This window comes from Chaetodon trifascialis, chromosome 2 (assembly GCF_039877785.1).
Source record: "Chaetodon trifascialis isolate fChaTrf1 chromosome 2, fChaTrf1.hap1, whole genome shotgun sequence".
Taxonomy (NCBI): Eukaryota; Metazoa; Chordata; class Actinopteri; order Chaetodontiformes; family Chaetodontidae; genus Chaetodon; species Chaetodon trifascialis.
Window position 1 is genome coordinate 13,022,573 of NC_092057.1, and position 22,135 is coordinate 13,044,707.

Genomic DNA, 22,135 nt, shown 5'->3' on the forward strand with positions numbered 1-22,135 from the left:
AGGACCTCACTTAAAAGCCCTGCGAGCATTGGCTCCAAATCAGATAATCAAGTATTTTTTGACAATGTTGAATATTCATGACTAATTAAGCAGCATCAAAGTCAAAAATAAATAAATAAATAAAAATTAAATGGATTAATGCCTCACAGTTGTATGCCTCTGCTAACAAAAGTTGCAGTTTACATCCATGCCTGTCCAGACTCATATGTAATGAAGACTTTGAAGGAATTCAATAAAAGTTGTATTTTTTTTTTGGTTGACATTTTAGTAAAATTAGTGTATGAATAATTGAGTTATGGCTCAAAAGCTGTTCAAAGAGGTCACAGTGACCTTTGACCACTAAAATCTAAGCAGTTCAGACTTCAGTCCAAGTGAATGTTTGTGCCAAATTTGAAGACAATCCCTGAAGGTTTTTCTCGGATATCATGTTCATGAGAATGAGACGCATGGATGGACGAACAGATGGACAACCAGAAAACGTAATGCCCCTGGCTGCAACTGCTGTTAGCGCACAGGCATAAAAGCATCTTGACATATTATTTATTTGGAGCTTGAACTCTCAAGAGCTCAACTCAGTATTGTATGGGTGTACTTTTACCAGATTTGATTGACAGTTACCAAACAAACCACAGACAGACAGTCGGATTGGTGATTTATGTGCAAAATGAGTTTACATACACCAGTTCACCACGAACCAGAAGTGAAAATGTAATGGGCTGAGAAATAAGTGGGCAAAAAGAAAAAAATTCATCTCATTTTTGAGCCCTGAAAGTCTATACACTTCTCAACCACAAGGGGGCGACAGAGCAGCACTATTGTTACATACAGTTTGGCGTTTCATAACTCACCCTTTACCTTCTGCGCTTACTCAACTTTTATTATGAAAATATAAACAGATCTCTTTGACTCTATTATGTTTTTACAATCTGGCATTTCAAATCTGTAATGATGCTGAAAAGGAGGAAGAAGAAAAAGAGTTCATGGGTTGATGTACAGTTCATGAATCCAGCGTTGTCTGCTCCATCTTCTTCCATCAGAGGTCATCTTGCAGAAAGCATCATAACAAACTCTGCAGAGCGAGACAGAGACAGCAGCAGATCCTCCGATAAGGACTTATGACACTCTAATATCATAAAAGGACAGCATGGGATACAGCCACATCATGATCAGCCCACATGAAATTGTACTGGAAAGTAACACAGCTCATGGTGTGATATAGTGACAAAATGTTTCCATTATCATCAAGTTAATGAAAAATTGAGGCATTTCTGGGGTGAAATGTCAAAGAAAAAAAAGGAGACAGGATACAGGAGCATAGCGTAGAAAATGTAAACATGACAGTTTCATTTTTCCTGTTGTTGAAGTGAGGTAGAATATAGGGCTGGTTTTCTGGATAGGTATTAGCCTGTGTCCTAGATTTAAAAAGGTTAACAGCTCCAATATGCCACCTACCAGTTACCAGGCTGTGTTCATCTCTCCTTATAATTAGTAATCACTTTGATTACCACTTGTTTCAGCTCTTTGTATCCATTATTATAGATTCACTTGTCAGTCAACACAGTTATTGACCAGTGCTGTCAATGAAACCAAGCACAAGATAGCTTGGGGCAGGTTTCACTAAATCCATCCAATCAATCACATCCCATTGACTTCCTGAAGTGCTTTGCTCTGAAAGACGTCTGATTGTAGATGAGAATCTATTGATTGACTGAGTACTAAACCTTAATTCCAGATTAACCCACTAACATTGTCTCTTGAGGTACTCCTCTACCCCTTTTCTATAAAAGAAGTAAACCGAGTGGAACAGCAGCTCAGTCCTAGCCTTGAGTTTGACCTGACACCTGAATGTTCAGAACCATCTTCTCACTTCTGCCACAGATGCTTGTTTTCTGCCCATGTGGCGAAGCTGGACAGATGCACTCCAAAGCTGCCCCAGGGGCTAATTGATGATAACGAGGAGCACCTGCTTATTGATCCCCTCCGAGACTGACACGCCTATTCATATGTTCCCAATAATTGTAATTGATTGGATTGCTGAGACAAGACAAACAGGATCACACCTCTAAGCCCTTTGTCAGCTGCAACCAATGAGCACACTATTATGCATGTGGTGTTGATACCACTTACGCATGTGCACACTGATGTGTGTGCGTGTGTCATTGTGTGCCATTGTAATGCTTATTTTCTTTCAAGGAAACGCCTGGTAATGACATTTTTGCAACGTCCTTGGAGTGTCCAACAGCCTGTGTTCTTTGTGTAACATGTGACAGCTGTCCAGGCATGTCTATTGATTGGCTTAATGCACTTCTGATTAGATTGGATTGGCCCCTCCAGCCAACCCACCTTGACTTAACCATCCTTCTTTTCCCATCTCACCTTTTTCCCACCTCATTTCTTACACATTTCCCCTGTCTGTCCCCTTCACCCTCAACCCATTACAACTGGATTCACTGACCCCTCTGCGTTGTCCTCTCTGGTTTGGTCTTCCCTCCTGTACATCAGCAGATTCAAACCTTTTTGTCAGATCAGTTCAAGTAGCCCCTTCATTGACACATCTGTCAATTATGAATGGATTATAAATTGTACCTGATGCTAGCTATTCCTACTGGATTGGCAGAAAGCTGCTACGATTATCTTACTATACTATATATTACTGTTAGCTAACTATTTCCCCAGATTTTGTGTTACTTTTAGCTCATAGGTAACTACGTCAACCGTTTCTTACTTTTCAGTGACAGTTTCAGCTGTCTTTAGTTTTAGCCATTTCAACTGTTTTCCCATTACCTTCATCTAACTATGTCAACTGTCCATTATTTTTAGCTAGCTATTTAACTCTAGACGCACTTAACTTTAGCTAACTAGTTGAACTGCTTATCAGTAGTTCTAGCTTACAATTTCAATTGTTTATCCATCACTTTTAGCTCACAGTTAGCTATGCAACTACACAACACTTTTAGCTATTTGGATGTATAATCTGTATTTCTAGCTTTTAGCTAACTATTTGCTATTTCAACTGTTGTTCCCATTACCTTTAGCTACTTATTTCAACTGTTCATCCATTACTTTTAGCTAGCTATTTAACTACTCATGCCTTTTAATTAACTATTTAAACCCTTAAGAACACTTCTAGCTTACTATTTCACCTCTTTATCCTTTACTTTTTGGAAACTATTAACTATTTGAACTGGTTGTTGTCACCTTTAGCACACGATGTCAACTTTTTGTCCACTGCTTTTAGCTAGCTATTTAGCTACACATTCCTTTTAATTAAATATTAAAACTCTATAACAATACATTTAGCTCATTATTTCAACTGTTTATCCATTAGCTAACTATTGTAAGTACTTTGCTACATGAATTATTTCATCCATTACTTTGTGTGAACTATTTCGATATTTCGTTGGCTTTTCATTGCATTCCTATAAAACTGTTGAAGGCTACAAGTACCCCTGCATGAGAATTGCTACTGCGCACCACCCACCCTGTTGTCTCAGTGTTTAATCATTGTTTTTTATTAATTGTTTTAATGCCCTCTCATGGCATGCCTGAAGTCCACTCCTCTCCCACACATTCCTCCCCAAGTCCCCAACCACTCACCATCAAAGTCGATGTTGCCGTCTTTGTTGAGGTCAATGTCAGCGAGGATCTCTTCCAGCTCTCCTTTCTTCAGCTTCTCCCCCAGGAGGGTCTTCATGCCCTCCTTCAGCTCATCAAGCGTGATCTTTCCATCACCGTCACAGTCAAACTTCACCGTGTACGGTTAGTGGAGATTAAGGAGGTGGGGACATGAACATGGAGTGAGTGAGGAGAGACAAATAAGGAGATCATAGGTGAAGAGGATAAGAGATGACACAAGGTGCAGAGGAAGAAAAGAGCAATTTACATGTTCCTGCGTTAATAAGGAGGGTGGAGATTGAATACAGCATGGAGTCATGAGTAGATGAGGAGAAATAAAGACGAGAGAAAGTTATTCAGAGACAGAAACAGACAAAGAGGTTTAATGTTCAGGTGTTACAACAAAAAAATCATTTGAACCTGGTTACATTTACAGTCTTAGTTACAACATGGTTGCACGAGGTTCCTGGAAGTTTGAAAACAGCTTGAGTCTGCAGATGGGGCAATGCTGACTCATGAGGTGTGAAGCGAAGTGAGAAAGACTTCTGAAGTGACTATGAGCTGGATGAGTTGAAAATATATTCTTGTTTGTTCTGACAGTAGGCTATGCTCCGAAGTTGCTGAAGTTTGTTCAGAAGCAGTAGAGTTGAGAGCTAATTCGTTATTCTTGACAAACGGATTCAAATGTCAGAACATGTGAATTTCTTGCCGATGACAGAATCAGGACTTTGACGATGACTCACGAGTGATAAAGAAACTCCAGATGGCAGAAATAGAGGATGCAGTTAAAAACTTCAATATGTCTGACTTATCAACAGAGCAGCATACACTTTTAAAGCCTTTTATGCAGGGGAATGATACTTTTGGTGGCTTGCCGACAGGCTTCGATAAAATCTTGATCTATAAAGTAGCCACACTGGTTCAGGAAGAGATTGTTGGAGATAGAAACGTTCTTACAAAGCTCACTGTGACACCAGTGCAGATCAAGATCAGTCAAGGGTGGGTTATTTAATTGACGCTGTGGCAGCTGATGTCAAATTCTTGCCATACTTTTCATAGGAGCCAAAAAGCAACCAACCTAGATGCATGAGGCTAAATTTAAAAAATAGACACATTAATCTCAGTCACGTATCGTGCACTCCAATATGTTGTCAGTTCTAATCATTACGAGCACATTATCAGCGTGTCTGTTTTGCAGTAACCATTAAAAACCTATCATGCTGTAATGTGTTAAATGGATGGACCCAGGTGTGTGAAGCTGTGCTTGTAAATAACATGATCACCTCATTTGTTTTGCTTGGTCAGACTACGTCACCGCAGGGCTTGGCTTCTGTGGGCAATCAATGCAGCACTTGTGTACCTGACTCTATTGACATCCAAGTGAGCAACTCAATAGATATTTCCTCCAGAGCAATGAGGCACCGCAAAATATGAAATAAAATAAGGATGTCCGATGGCCACAAATTAATAAGTGAGACAAATATACAGCAGATATCATGGTTCTTTGGGATGGCAGGGACCAGGCTTCCCAAAAACATCATCAATATAAATATTTTCCCTTTCCCATAAACATTTTTCTTCTGCATTCATAGCCAGCTCCCTTTCTTCCCCTGGACTTGTTTACAAGTAAGAGTCATGCACTCTTGGCTCTCTCTAGGGAAAGGTCCTGTTGCACACTTCAAACTACTGTCATAGCACCAGGCCCCTTTCACTCGCTTGAAGTCAGACTTTATAGAGTTTCTGGCTGGGGACGTCTTACCTGTTTGAAGGCACTGCGCAGCTCCTTCAGCCCGACCATATGAGCCGTCTCAGCCAGCATCCTCGGCCCCATTAGCTCACAGAAATCATCAAAGTCTACATGCCCACCCCCTGCAGAAGGACAGAAGGACACACACATACTGTAGATGCAGACACACATGCACAGGTTGACCAGCACCAAGTAATACCCTCTGTGCCTACCTGGAGTGTCTATGTTTGACATGTGGATTCATGCATTAGGCATGAGAGTGTCAGAGGATAGTAGCGTGTACAGTAGATCTATAGTGTAATTATCTACCTAGAAACAGGGATGGAAGCATTCAAATTGTTTGGCCACTTTGGGGCGGAACAAGCTCAAAGCCCAACTTTGACATCTTATCACCTTTTAAAGTCATTATGGTGAACGTGTTAGCACACAGCTGCTTTTTTACACATGCAAGAGACACGAGGCAGCATTAGCATTAATTTGGAGTGATGTTTCTTGGTAATTATGTTCCTCCAGGACCATCATTGCAACTGACCACTCACGTTGCTATGACGTCAAAGCTTTGTGACTCAGGGTTAAGACACCAGAAAAATATGCACAGAACAAGTTAGCCTTTCTAACAGGAGGTTAACATTGTGAAAGGGTCTATCTTCTCCTAAACCAAATACTTTTATTACCTAAACCTGACCAAAATGCAATGGACAGTTGAAAATAATATATGAACTAAGTCTAAATATAACAAGTTGACAATCACAGTAAGTTGGACGAAGCCCACAACACCAAAAAGATGATATCAGCTAAACCGTTTCATACAACCTAGCAAAGATAAGGCCTATATTCACTGTCCTTTTAGCTTTGTGTTTGGTTCCCACCAATTATGGAGAGAAATATCTGTATCTTTAGCTGCTAAATGATGCTCTGTGTCCATCAACTAGTCGCAAACCTTGCCTCTTTTCAGAATAGACTGAACAGGTTAGATTAGTGGGGTTTTTAGAGCTGTCTGAAACTCCTCTAACCACACCAATCCAAGGTTGGAACTGTTTCAAACAGTGATTGTCCATGTGTGAGGAGCTGAAACAGTAAACAGGGTTTGTAGTTCATGAACACCTTTCAGGACAGATTGTGTGGTTACCATTGAATTAAAACCATTATAAAGTCTCCTCTCCATGACAGCCAGCTTTTCACCGCAACTTTGACTGTAACCATTTGGAAAAGCTGTAAACACTTTACATATCGTCTGAGCTGCAGAAATGTAAATGTACTGCCAGTGAGGTAGCTATTGCTGTCAAATAAATGGAGAAAAAGCTGTAATATTTCCCTCTAAAATTTAGTACTAAATGGAAATATGACTACAAACACCAGTACAAGCACTGTACCTCAATATTGTACATCAATACAGAACTTAAGTAAAGGTAATAATGTTGCACCTGGTTTTATTACCAAGCTGGTCTGTGAAAAGTTTATGAATGCCCTCAGTGCATGGAGACATTCAGCTATGTGCTCATTATGTTTCCTCCAAACATCTTCGAAAAAGCTTTGTTTTGTTTGATCCCCATGGTAATTATCAAAACAGAATGATATAATGGGAAGGCTCATGTTATTAGTTGAACAAAAGGCAGGCTTATTTGATAGTGTACACCAATAGGCTTGGCCTGTTTTCATTATCTGGGCCTTGGTGGGTCTAAAGACTACTTCAATAAACCCTTGCGGCCATTTAGTGGCTCACAAAATTTAATCAGTGCTCAGAGTCTCAGGACTGTTGAGGCTGAAAACCAAAGTGTGGTAAGCTCTGCTTGCATGGAAAGCACTTTTAATGGTGCTGAATCATGAAACTCATGAATTGTCAAGTACTAGTTAGAACAGCAGCTGAAGGGTTCTGAAATAAAAGACCATTAATCTATGATTTTTGAGTTAGCAAATGATTTTTATACTTGCCTCAAGGTGCAGTATATTTTTTGGCTGACTGGCTTTACCCTTGTGGAGCAGCAGTCTGTGGGGGTTTCCTGACACCGCCTTGAAGAATTTCTGTGCCTTAACTGGGTCAGTCTGTAATCATGGAGTAGAAAAGTTCTCCCAAAAGTCTTAGGAGATTATTATTATTTTTTAATTGATAGTGCAACGCTAGTTACATAAAAAAGAGTGAATTTCATGGTATTAATGGCTCTATAGGGATTACGCTACAGAGATTAAGTGTCTGCAGCTCTTTCTACCTTATGGGTCAAATTAAGGCATCACTGAACAGATGAATAATTCATATTACACAGTATGAAACATAGCATAAAGCATAAAATGCTGTAACCGCCACCAAATCCCAGATGCTCCGAATAGTTCTCTTATAGTTTGGTGGAGATATACAGTGTTTTTCTACACAGTTTGAGGCTTCACATCTTGTTTATCTGCTTGCGCCAGCTTTGGACTGAAGTTCTAGTGTGTAAATCTTACACTTCAAATCAGAGACACCATTTTTATGCTTTAATGTTATATCAAGTGGTAAGGCTCAGCCATCTCTCTCAATCCTGGTGCTCAAGATCTTTGCTGTTGTCATTCTAACCATCTAATCATGAAATTATTTACACCTGAAAGTCCAAGTGAGTCTAATTAAGTTGCTAGTAGCACAGAAGCCACCTGCACTCCAGTCCCAGAGGATCAGAGCTGAGAAACATGGCTTCACTGTCTCCAGTGTGATAATTTGTGCCAAAACATTTACACTGTGGACTGTGAAAGTCCAATATTTGCCCATTATTAGTCTTATTGTGCTGGGGCTCAATGCTATGTTACACATGTGTAAAGTGAGCCTGAATTCAACCTATTTCTCAAAGCAGGCACCTTTATATGTAGAAGTCTATAACACAATATATAGCATTTGCTGCCATGAACAACAACAAGGGTTGGTTCAGCCAATTACAATTGTTACATTTCCCCAGAAAAGAAAAACTGAAGGACAGGGGTCGCAAGTGGGAAACTAACAAAGACAGCACATAACCACGTCAAAAAAAAACAACAAATAGGTGGACAGAAATATGTGCCCCTTGAAATTCTAGAAGGCAGTGGGATAAACAATCCCTTTAGCTACCCACTGAGTCTACCAAAATGATAGATAAACAAAAGAAAATGGGCTCAAAATGGAACAAAAGTGGGAGTCACTAGATAGAGGAAAAGGGTGGACTGGAAAACACTCTTCAAAATAAACAGTCAAACTCATTCAGACCAAATTAGAACACTGAGAGACAACTGAAGGTGTTGTTTCTCCAGAGACACACAACCAACCTGAGGCAGGGAAACCCAGCCTCCTTATGTAGCCTCCCAGTCATGCTGATTGGGATCAGCATCACCTGAGGGTTAAGATCACAGGTGCACCCACTAGCTCCTGATGAGCATGAGGCCTGTGACCTGGATCTTTCCACAACACAAGAAATAAAACTAAAGAAATAAATGATCTCTAATGGCGTCCTGACAGATTTTAGTTGCCTACATTTTGAGTTATCTGTGTCTTTTTGCCTCCACACTAGAGGTTATTTTTTTTGTTTTTGTGATGCTTACAGCATCAAAGAAAGACAAGATGTTCAGCAGCGGCATCCAAAAAAAAAAAAAAAAGGTCCATTATCCACAGAGATTTTGTCAACAGTTAGCATAAGAACTAGATATCATTAGGAGCAAGAAATGTTTTGGTGAAATGATAACTGTAGTGTTGAAAGAAGGTTTTGGGGGAGATATCAGAAATGCTCCTTTTCCTCTCAGTGGGCTGGAAGGGCCTTGCCATCTATGGCTAGGTTTACACTTAGGGAAAACACATATCGTTAGCCTCATAGCATAATTGCCAGTCATTTTTTGGCCAAATTGAGATATCTGCCTAACTCTACTCTCCTGACACTGCTGCTTCATCCTGCCTTATCGCCCAAAAAACCTTAAAATATGACTTAGGCAATTATGCTATGAAGCTAACGATATGTTTTCATGCAGTTTGGCCTCTTGTTTACAGGCAAACAGAATTTTTTTTATGACAAACGATCATTTTTAAAAACTCCGGCCATGGTTATGTGTTGGCGTGTCACAACATGCGACTGAAAATACTTACTGAAATACTTAACCTATGTTTACACTCGCGCCCATAGGTTTGGCATAGTTGTGATGGCGCTCAACGGCATATTTATCCGGGTTCATGTAAACGACAACATTTTTGAAAACAATGTGTGGCCGATGTTATTTTTGAAAATAGAGGGGCCAAAATATCCATTTTCCAAAATGCCCTGCTACGTGTAAACGTAGCCTTTGTCTGATTGACAGCAGCTGGTAATCTGGGCTCTACATCTGAAAAGCAACAGAGTAATGAGACACAAACTAAACAAAGTTGCCCCATAGCTCTCAAATAATGCCCAGAGGGTTTTTGTTTAAGCAGTGGATTTGAAAAGTAGGGACTACACCAGCATCTAAATGGACCAAAGTGACATTTGCAGGTATGTTTACATTGTGTTTAATGTGCTGCAGCTGAGCAGCTCTTTAACTAACCAGGCTGCACACTGGCATTAGCAGAGCACTTGTCCTGGTGAATGAAACAAGCTAAGGTGCAGGATGTGGCATGTGTTCACGTACGTAAGTTAGACTTTAGCAGGAAAGCTAATGTGGTTGTTCAAAGTGTGGCTTTTGTGTCATGTAGCAGGCTGCTGTCTGGCCCAGTGTGACCATCTGCTTTGCCTGTGGTAGAAGTGTGAGTGATATTACTGCTTTGATTGGCTGTACAGAAACAAATTCTCGTCAGTGTGGATGGATGTTCTGTTCTGATTTGTTTGTTGTTCGTTTGTAAGAGTTGTAGTTGAACTGAGCAGAGGAGTGATTTAATGCGTATGAAATGAACTTTTAATTTGTAAGGAAGTCAGTGTGCTGTCTTTTTCTTCCAAAGGAAACATCACACCACTCACATGGTACACACATAAACACTGAAAGAATACGTCTGTGTGCTGCATGTGTCTCAGCCTTGTGCGTCCATTGAAGGTTTATGTAAAGTCTTGGCAGACGCACATAGGTTTGTTCAGGTTTTCTGGCCTTGCTCTGACACTGAGTAGGTGTTACATGGACTGGTTCTCCAGGCTCATAAAACAATGCAATGATGATTCATCTTAAACTTCAAATACTAACCAAGCACAGATCCATACTTGATCATTCAGAGAAAACAGCAAAAACAAACACACCGTCGTCAAGAGGAGAGAGAGGAAACTTAGACCTCAGCTAAACATACTACTTCATGCAGACTCACACTCACACACCCATGCACCTGCCCTGTTAGGGCCATTAATCAGTCTGCTAAAATGTCATGAATGTCCCCCAAAGACGAACATCAGTCCCTAACAGGCTCATAGGAAAGAACGTGCCCACTCCGTATACAATGTTTTTGCAACACACACAGACACATTACTCACACACTCAAGCCTGCTTACTTCAGAAACACCCATCAATCATGCGCACATGCTTTAACTACTGAGGAAGAAATGAGAACCCTACACACACACACATAACCAGACAGATAAAAACACACATTTCATCTTGATTTGCTGGATGATCTCGATGAGCTCCATCTCTGTAGGCATGTAGCCCATGGTCCTCATGCAGTCTGCGATGTCTTTGTAATGGATGAAGCCATCTGCATCGTAGTCAAATTCCTTGAAGGCCTCCTGCAGCTCTGACAGACAGACAGACAAATTACAGCGCTGGCAACAAACCGTAAAGTAGGGTAGGATATTTTTTCCCATGAGTCAAATACACACATACACACACGGTGTGTACAGATACTAAAAGCTAGATTCTGAATAAAGTTTTAACTTATCTGTAAGTTGTCGACTCCAGGAGACAGAACTACAGCTAGCTCTTAAGAACAGCTGCTTATGTTATTTTAATTGATTTTGTAACTCTGAGTCACTGAAAAACATTTCAAGGCGGTCTGAGCCTTCAACCTCTTGCATGAATCATGAAGAGGAGCAAGCTTAACACGCAACATGCAACTGATGAAGCTGTGCAATTGACATGCAATTTATCATGTGTTTGCGCGGTAATTACACCAGCAACATCTTACCATCTAACTCCTCTGGCATCAGTTCCCTCTCCTGTGGACCGAGCATCGAAGGGAAAAAAAAACAAACAGTGGAAATAATTACCAGACAGATTCGCGGGATGGGATGTAGAATCAGGGTGGCTTTAAATCAGCAAATTCTCCTGAGAAATACCCCAGTGATAATCTGTTTTTGACTACCAAATTAGAATAACATGCATATCATGTCAACACTGCTGCATGCTGACAGTGAACTCTAATGGGATTTCAACCGGCGACATGTCTTTCTAATTTGCAAAATGACAAAATACCACACACTCACTGCACGCACGCACGCACACACACACACACACACACACACACACACACACACACACACACACACACACACACACTCTACATCTGTGGCATCCTGAGGGAGACACAGCGTAGGCTCCGTCTGTGTGCATACAAATACACACCCACGCACGACCGGGTGTCAGTGAGTTGCACAAGCCGCGCACCGTCGCGAAGACACAAACATACATGTGAAGACGGATACACGCACGCATACTCTTGCCTACACAGACACAAGACATATAATTTGCATATAGCCTTGTGTGTGAAACGTTCAGTATTCTCTGCCTTGTTTTGACATTTGCTCTGGGTGATCTCTCTCCCCCTCTTTTCTCTTCCTTTTTCAAGTGTTTTCAGAGAGGTTGAGCCAAAGCTAGAAGAAAACCTCCACATACGCAGACAGTCATTAGAAATAATGGATTGCAGTGAAATGTATGTGTGCAGTTTGTTAATATATTCCAATGGTCGCAGACAAGTTTGATAAAAGCACAGAATTTTGTCGTCAGTTGCAAAACCGTACAAATGTGTATCCTCAGGCAAGAAATAGACTTTGCTGGCCATAAATGTGCTCATATTTTAGCAAAAACCGCCATTCATCAATCCTTGAAACAATGTTCTAATTAGCATATTTGAAAACATTTACTGACTTGAATTTACATATGTAAAGCTTCTACATTAAGACCATGAAATGAAATTAATCATCCTTTAAAACCAATGAGACATTAGCAAGATACCTTTTCTTAAAAAGTCATGCTCGTGCCAACATCATCTTGACTCTAGGGCCTGCCAACAATGTGCATCACAACACAGAAACTTCAACACATCCACAGGGGAAGCAGGAAACATGCAAACGCAGTCATCTTCGCATACGGCAGCTGAGGCTGACATATGGAGATACTGCTTAGCACAAAGACGACACAAGCCTGAGGATGTCTATAAGTTCAAAGACACAAGACTGACACAACATCTTACAAAAGCTCCCATAACTGTGAGTGCAAATGTGCACAGATTCGCTGTGGGCTTGTTTTTCCTCACTTTCATGCAGCAAGGATAAAACAGTGAGGCTCAATACAATTCAAAAACTGAGATAAAGTAGAGGTGGAAGAAACAAATGGTATCTGCCAATGTAGAGAACTGGCATTTTCCTCTGATATTTCTTTTACGTCAGACTTTTATTCCACCGTATTTCAGAGGGAAATGTTGCCCTTTTTACCTCATCACATTCATCTGATTGCTGCAGCTACAACTTTTCTGGAGTTTTATGTGCAAAACTTAGTCTAAAAGCCCCAAAATATGTTGGATTGTTCCAGTATCATTTGGAGGAACATTGAATGTTAAGACACTTTGAATGCATCAGCTTCACGTTCTGAAGAATAAGTGTTTTACCTTTGATCCTTCAGTCTTTTTAATGCTAATGCTCAGCGTCTGTGCTTTTACATCTTTATACAGGAGCCTTGCTTTTAATCAGGTGTCTGCATTTCTGTTACTTTTATTAAGGGAAATGATTTTTCAACCTTCAGTTGATCTTTTTTACTGCTGGAGAAGAGAGAGAGATAAAAAGGCAAATCAGAGCAGCAATGGAACTCAAATGCAAAGAGAAGTGTAATATTTTCTTCCTAATACATGTTGGCACTCAGGGTGGCTAATACATAAATCATACAAGGTCATCCTGCTCAAGTGCACAATAGCTTCAGGAAAAGGAGAGGCTCCCATGGTTTATTTGGACGCTGCTCCGCATGGCAGCCGTTCAAATGATTATTCACTGCATAATATTGCCAACAGAGTTGAAACACAACTGCAATGCTAGGACGCAACTGCATGAGTTATCTCAGTATACGTGTACTCAACCTCAGATACTGAAACACTTATGATTTATATAAACCTCTTAGGTTTTATTATGGTTTTTGATGCTGCAGCATAAAAAAAATAAAAAAAACAACCCTCTGTTGCCCAGAGTCCAGAACCGCTGTTTACGCTGCACAGGATCCTCCAGCCTACAAGGGCATATTTAGATAGCAAGGTCAACACATTAATTGGATTTTTTTTCATCCAGAAAGGATTAGACAGCATGCCCTAGACTCTCAATTCATCCGTCAGAATGAGCCCATTAACAGTTAATTTCATTCTGTCTGCCTTCAGATGGCCCATTGAGCAGCCTACTGATCTGTAAGCATGGACGCACATGAGAGGTATGTGGATACTTCAAACAAACACATAAGGTCCTCACAAAGACGAGACACTCACAAATACAGTGACAGTACACACATACATCGCTCATTGGCGGGTACAGTCCATTTTGCTGCACATCTTCCGCTGTGGCTCTGACATGTAAATGCATCACTTGTTTTTCTTTAGCTATTTGTCTCTGCTGGCCCCTTCTTCAGTTGGATCTAATGAGGGCTGACAGTGAACCTTGCTAAGGGGGTTATTAATACTTGTGTTGAGGCAGGGATTAGGACTGCTGCAGGATGGATGGTCTCCCTTCCTCAGTGTCACAACAGCAACCAAAACAGTGTGTCCGCTATCCTGTGCAGACCTCTCTACCTGGCTACCAGTAAATTCAACCAGGGGACTGTCACAGTAAAACAAGGCAGATCAGTCATGGCAGGTGAGGTAGTAACTCTGGGAGGGATGTGTAGCTCAAGGTCACTGTGAAGCGGTTTTCAGTTCCCGTAAAATGCATTAAAACAATGAAAGCGTCCGATTAGTTATTTAGAACTCTTGTTATGAAACATCTTTAAGGCATTCAGGCGCACAGCCCGGTTTGGCGTAGATTTCTGTTATCTTTTACAGTAAATCCCTTTCCTGTGATGAAGGCATTTAAGGAAAAGCCTTTGGCTCTGCTTTGAAGTAAGGTCCCACCAGGGTCCGACATGGTTCCACAATTAAAAGGATTTTTTACCAGTTTCATCCTATAAAATAGTAATAAAGATAATAATATACTACCGCTACTACTACTAGTACTACTACTAATACCCAATAATTCTAGTGTGTGCTTTATAAGAACTAAACAAAGACTAAAGCAACATATGAGGAACCACAACAAAATAAAAGAGGGGGAAAGTGGGTGCAAGCTTTTGATCTGACTAATGAGCCCCATTAGTCATAGTCGATTATACAGTAAAAGAGTGGGCACAAATAAAGGTAAATGGGGGGGGGGGGGGGGGTGGGGGGGGGGTATTATTTTTATGAAATAAGAATGAAATAAGGATGAAAGAATGAGTTGCACATATGTTCTACTTGTATAAACATTACAGTGTATATCACAGTCCTCATCAAATCTACCAAGTGCACCACAAAACTAATTGCAGCCGAGAAACATTTACTTTCTTTGAGTAATTAGATTTATTTTCACTGGGAATTGATTGCCCATAATGGACAACACCGTGAAATTTTTACATTTATTTGCAAGAGCATATATTTTGCTAGAGGAAATTGTTTCGAGGATGTACCCGACCATATTCCATTTTCTTTTACATTGTGAGGAAATGCTGTTCATTAACGTGTGTCTGCAACATGTTCACTGACAACACATTCCATTTGTATTCTGCCAAAAATATCCAATCTTGCAATACAATATCTGCTTTAGCAGTTATTCAACTTTGTTTTGATTTTGTTTAATCACTTGCAACACTTGGTTAAGGTTTTGGGTCTTAATAACTGAACACAGATCAATTTTTGTAAATTTTAATGGTACAGAAATGTAGCATTTCATTTACTCAGGAGACGCTGAGAACAATTTATTACTATATTAATGTAATTTCTAAGAGACAGGCTTGTAATGGGTTCATAGCGCACATGCATCTCACCCACTGGCTCATTAATTGGCTGAGTGCTCAAAATGCTTGCGCTCAAGAGCAAGCCTTTTTCTGCAAAACCAGTTGTACCATGTTGCTATAGGGTGTATGTGTTCTTGGGAGTGTCTCAGGAAGTGATCTGATGTATATGACACATGTAAATACCTGAAGACCTTCTAAGAGATCTTGACTTCAGGACATAATGATGTTGCACTGAACTGTTCTGTAAATGAATGATTGTGACCTTCTGCATGTGAAGTTTTTGGCTTTAAGGAGTTTTGCAGTCATGAATTATTTTGGGTGATACAGGACGTTTGGTATGTCTGACAATTATCATTACCTGGATCTGATCCGTTTGATTTTTCATATGAAAGAACGAGTGCAGCCAAAGTCTCCTATGGCCGTTCTTCCAGTTTCTGGGAAGACCACATTGATCTCTGTGATGACACATGATGCATGTTGACTATGCCTTCATGGGCTGGGACCATGTGTCTTGTATCAGGCTGTAAATCATTAGATCATTATGCAGCTAAACGCACACTGTAAACGATGTTCTCTATATAAATCAGAAGTTATGCTGTTTAAGGGCAGAAATTAAGGTGCCATTGAGCTGGAACATTTGTTGGCTCCTCTCCACCTGTCAGTTGCCAAAATATTCAGTGATGCCCTACAGAGTCTGGGATCAGGTATCAAACATGAACGCTGGCACAGTTTAACTCGAACCAGTCAGGGCCCAGTGTCCCGGCAGCTCTTTGTCTGTGAAGTGGAATTATTGGAGCGACTTCTTTTGAAAGGGATTTTTTTGGGTAGATTTAGAGGATGAAGTCACACAGCCCTGATCAGATGGTTTCATATTTGCATGATTAGAGGTGGGTAATGATATTGACTTTCCACAGTTCGACTGATTCTATAACAGCATCAGTGCTTTGCAAACAGGGTGCTCATCTCGAGACAGTCATCGCTCACTGCGAGCAGCTACAACCAGTGTTTGTGTTTTCAATCGATGGTCACCACTTACAATCAGCTGAACAAATGGATCAATTTTGCAACTGCACTCTGTGCAACTTTAAAGTCAATGTTATGTTATTTTTTTCAGTGGTGACTCAGTCTATAAACCTCCACTCTATCGATCTTTCTTTAGCACTTTGCTTCCAGCCACCTCTCTAAAGCCCTCGTGCCTGCCAGAGACCCACATGTACAGAATTAAGTAAATTATCATCTGCATAAATACAAATAAACCATTTAGCCACATCATTGTGAAATAACAAATGAAGTTTTAAATCAGTTCACAAAATGTGGTCTATTGTAGGTCATTTCCTATTTAATTCCAGCAGTTTTTGTTGTGGCAGTTACTGTTACCGGCTTTGGTCTGAGCCAGTCACATAACTGGCTCTGTCCTGCTTGTCCCTGTCATGGTCCTGCCTGGGTTTGTTGTTTTCTGGGTTTTTGTTGTTCTTTGCATTGTGTTTCCCTCCTGTTTCCCCTCCATGCTTTCTCCACACACCTGCCCTTCACCAGCCTCATTATCCCTGCCCTGTTCTCTGAGTTTTCCCCAGCCAATCAGCTCTTTTCCTGTTCTCCTGTTTCATTCCCCTCACTTGAGCTTCTCCACCCATCCCTCCACCTGTAACTCATCCCCTCATCAGTTTAGTTTGTATTTCAGTCCAGTTTTCAGTTCACTCTTTGTCGAGTCTTCTGCTCTGCTTGCCTGCTCCTACGTCTCCATTTTTGGTAAATTCAGTGAAGAGTTCTGTTTTAGCGTTATAACGACATAATATTCAACCATTTTATCATTATAAAAGGATAATATTCCACCGTTTTATCGTAATAACGACATGATATTCCACCGTTTTATCGTTACAACGGGATAATATTCCACCGTTTTATCATGATAACGACATGATATTCCACCATTTTATCGTTATAACGAGTTCATTTTCCGGTGAGGTAGGATGTAAATCCAAACCGGAAGGTCCTCTGCTGCCCTGAACACCACCGACGGAAGCCAGGCCTGGACGTGCTCTCCTGCAGCTGCACGCTCGGTAAGTTAAGCATGTTCATGTGCTGGTTTGTACTTTTGTCAGGTTGGTTTGACATCCTACCTCACCGGAAAATTAACTCGTTATAACGTTAAAACGGTGGAATATTATGTCGTTATCACGGTAAAATGGTGGAATATTATCTCGTTATCATGGTAAAACGGAGCGAAAAAATTATGTTGATCCATGGCCTTTAAGGGCTTCTGTAGTTTATGACCGTCTTGATCCACAAAGTTTTTGTGGTGAGAAGTGACGTTAGAGTTGACACAGTTGACTGGCAGCAGGAGAAGTCCCTCATGCTAAAGTGACATGTTTTGTTGACTCATCCATTTACAAACAATGATTTGATTTTAGATTTGTTTTGGAACATGAGACTCATTCACATTTAGCTCTCTTTCTCTCTTATTCTCTAGCAAAATATAGCGAGCTGTGTTTTCCATTTGATTTGTTAGCTGTTGTGTATATTGTGTTTTGTTTGTTTTAACTTTACTGTATAGTAGATGCAATGCAAGTTAATACAATTTTGGACCACTCTTTACTCTCTCTGGACTGTTTTTGCGAGTGCCCCTAACTGACGTCACTTCTTCTTAGCAGTAAGATTACATTAATTCCAGGGTGACTTTTCCCCGATATCCTCACTCTGTGAGGGTTTGCATCTTTGTCACCTTTTCCACTTCTGATGAGTTTGGATCCCTGCACTTGAACACACCTCATTTTGAGGCGCTCGCTGAAACGACCGACAGTCTCTCAGGAACAGGCAGGTGAGTCAGAAAATGACGCTGAGAGCTTTGGGTGTTGACGTGTATTGATCTTACAAGCAGTTTAGGCCTGTGACATCATCAGTTTAATTGGCGCATCAGGTGGCACACCTGCTGTTTATTAGATGCTGTTCCCTGACACCTGCTCCTGATGATGGTTTTTATAAAACAGGAAGCTTGAAATGGCAACTATGTTGCCTTTTGGGATAACCTAGACACCAACAAGTGTGTCAAGGCTGTGGCAGCGTGCATGTGAGTATGAGTGGTGATGTGCTGTGCTGACCTGTCCAAAGAGCTTATTGAGGTAGGAGATGTAGGCAGCAGCCACGGCTGAGCTGTTGCTGAGGCTCCTCTTACTGTTCCGACGACCGTCCTCCTCACCAGAGCCCTTCCCCTGGGCCGAGGGCGACTTTGAGCTGTGAAGTGTGCCGAGTGGTGAGAGTTGTCGTCATCAAAGCCAGGCCTACTCCCCCCCCCCCCCAACTTAAACACACTAAACACACTTAAACACACTTAAGGGCCTTTTGGGTGATTACTCCATCTAGCCTCCCTTGAAATAAGTGCAGAGAAATGATTGGAAATCAATGTTGATTAGAAACAGACAATGGTAATAACCAGAATTTCTTGGAGAGGCTGAGCTGGAGGGCCTTGCTTTTGAATTTCCTTGTAGCCGGTGTTCTGCCAGCGGCTGCACCCCTCCCTCCTCGTGGAGACAAGCTAGGAGACAAAGAAGCCTTAATCAATTCAAAATGCACTCAATGCCTCAGAATTAATATTTTGAACTTTTTTTCCATTCTAGTGATAAAAAGTGATAAAACACTGAACTCTGTGGCCTGTCACATGGATGCATCCTAATGTTGAGGGAGTTACGGTGGATTCAGGCTGCTGACAGATGGCTGCAGTAATGGGAGACAACAGTTTGAATTTTTGGTTTCATGGACTGTATTACCCAGAAACTCTGGAAACATGTAAAATCTCTCCAAAGCATTCATCACTGCATAAGAAGTACATCTGGGGATGCAGGATCTCACCAAGTACAGGTTTAAAGCTCACAACCTCACCTCTTCACAAAGCTTTTAATTAAACTGTTAATCTGACTGTATCCGTTCCCTGTTACTTTTATCCACCAGTTTTAGTTAGATCCCACTGACCTGGCAGCAGAAGGTGGTCTGCTGTCTGATCCTCCTTTCCCACTTTTCAGAGACATCCTGGATGGAAGAAAAAGATGAATGTGGAAAAGGAAGAGAGAACAGTCAGAGTCCAAAAGGCTATTTTGAAAAACCTTGTTATTCACCAATATTAAAGCCGAATTAATAACTTAACACCTCTTAAAGTTGTCATACAGTAGCAAATGTGTTAACAAACATTTTCCCATTTCCCATTAGACAGGGAGCATCATTAGCATTCATTTGCAGTCATCTTTCTCACAACCAGTGCTGTATTCGCTCTCATTTTAGCTGTGGTTTGCGGTTTGCTTGAAATATCTGGCTCAAAGCTCTTCAGAACACACAACATATTCACCCCTTCACACACACCGATGACACAGCAATTGAAGCAATTTGGGGCATAAGACGAGATACGACACGTGGGCTGGAGGAGCCAGGCATTGAACCAAGGAGCTTCTGATTGGTGGACGACCCGCTGTACCTCCTGAGCCACAGCCACCCTCGTTTCTCAGGGATCATGTAGCCCTCTGCATACTGAAGTATTTATTTGTCTCTATATTCGTGTGTGTGTGTGTGTCAGGGCAAGGCAGAGCAAAGGTGCTTGGAAGTGTGTGTAGGTAAGGGGGGATTGCATATTGCATAGGCTTATTTGTATTCATGCCAGTTTTTATGACTGTTGGTGTACTTCTGCACCTTGACCACCCGAATTTACTTTGTTTATCTGCCATTCAGGCAGGCGTGTGCTGTGGATTTATCTGAGCTTTTCTTACTAAAAAACAGCAGCTTGACTCGTAAATCGTAAATGTGTGGGCTGTAAAACTGAAACAATTATCTTAAAGATGCTAAAACACTTTGTCGAGCTGAGGGGAAGAGCGGAATGAGGCAATGATCAATGAGTGACCCCTTTCGCACATTTTTACAGTTTGTAGAGAACATGAGACTAAGGGTGCTGCTTAAACTATTGCGATTACATCTTGAGATAGAGGGAGGAGGAATCACTCACACCCATCATTTACTCTGGACAAGAGGACACACACCCAACCAATAAAAACATAGCAGAAATGAATGGATCAAAGGAGCAGAGAAGAAGAATGGCGTGAGGAAGATGGAGAAGAGAAGGATGAGTGACAAAATGTAGGACTTAAAGAGGAGGAGGAGAAGCTTATTGGTGTCTGTTTGAGAAGCAGATTAATGTTCTGTCATGGACCTCTGTGGTTCTGGTTATCAGCGCCTGATGATGAACGGCCTTACTTGGCACGAATGCACTATAAACATAACGCCTCACTCCACCATCTCACATGCCACGAAGATGGTGTGAAGAGATCTGCTCCAGCAGTCGCTACTGAGAGCCGCGTGGACCACGAGGATTGTAATGAGAAGAGACATGAAGACCGGCCAGTCCTCTAAATTACACTCGACCGTTTAATGTGCCTCGGCCAAACGAGCCGGATTCCCAGCTCCCGCTGGGTTGAACAAAACGTGCCACGACTGAGGAGTGATTGCCTGTTTGTCACACTTTCACACAATCAGTGTCCATGTGATAAATGCTGATTGCAACACGCTTGGAGCATGTTAAACTGGACGGATGGAGAAGGGAGGAATGTTCATGTTATCACATGATTACAATCCGGAATTCCTTGAAAATGATTTATAGTATCTGCGTGTACTACACTTGTATTATTACTGTGTTTATGCCCATAGTACAGTAATGGTTTATTCATGCAGTTAGAAACTTAGCAGACGATATTTTATGCTTTGCAAAGTTCAGAATGTTTACAAAATCTTCATGGACACACAAACTTTCTCACTTTCTCACACACATGCACACACACACAGTTGTGTTTCTATAATTTCTGGGGACATTAAATAGACTTATATTCATTTTGTGGAGGCTTACCCTAGCCATAAACACTACATGCCTAACCCTAACCCTAACCCAGGTCACCATAAAATTTTATGTATTATAAGGAAGGTGAGTCCTCAAAATGTAGAAAAACAAGGCCCCACACACAGTTTGTTTTTCCATCACTTTCTGGGACATTACATGGACTTACATTCATTTCCTGGAGACTTACCCTCACTATAACCTTAACTTCAACCTTAACCAAAGTCTTCACCCTAAAGTTTACATGATTTACATTATGGGGACCACCATTTTTTTTCCATAAGAAAGGTGAGTCCTCACAATAAAAATGTGTAAACAGATTTAAGTCCCCACAATATGAGTAATACACACACACACACACACACACACACACACACACACACACACACACACACACACACACACACACACACACACACACACCTGTTTCTTACACTCCCCCAAACATTCACATTGCACATTTGTGAGGAAGCAAGATATCTGGATTTTCTATAGTGTTGGTCTCACATTGTTTGCCTGCTTTCATCTTCAGTGAGCACAAACTCCCATCAGGGTAAACAAACACACCCACACACACACATGCGCGTTTCACTACACAAGCCACTGAGCAGCACTGTGTGTGTGTCTGCTGCTCTCCTCCCTAAGTGGCCAATTGCTGTCAATCACTGAGCCGACACAAGCAATTTTAGATCCTAATCATGCTAATTGAAGTAATGAAATGGAGGGCCAGGTGGACTGGGCTAAAACAAACACAG

At 41.1% G+C, this 22,135-nt stretch overlaps 1 protein-coding gene across 1 annotated transcript; it reads right to left on the reverse strand.

Moving 5' to 3' along the window:
* Positions 1-526: 526 nt before the first annotated feature.
* On the reverse strand, positions 527-19,536 carry cabp4 (calcium binding protein 4). The gene is made up of 8 exons (XM_070978954.1): positions 19,481-19,536; positions 18,945-19,046; positions 18,613-18,745; positions 11,424-11,454; positions 10,890-11,033; positions 5,375-5,484; positions 3,598-3,745; positions 527-1,069 (listed from the first exon to the last, which is right to left on the reverse strand). The coding sequence occupies exons 1-8, from the start codon at positions 19,534-19,536 to the stop codon at positions 1,041-1,043; spliced, it is 753 nt and encodes a 250-aa protein (XP_070835055.1). The 3' UTR covers positions 527-1,040.
* Positions 19,537-22,135: the final 2,599 nt, after the last annotated feature.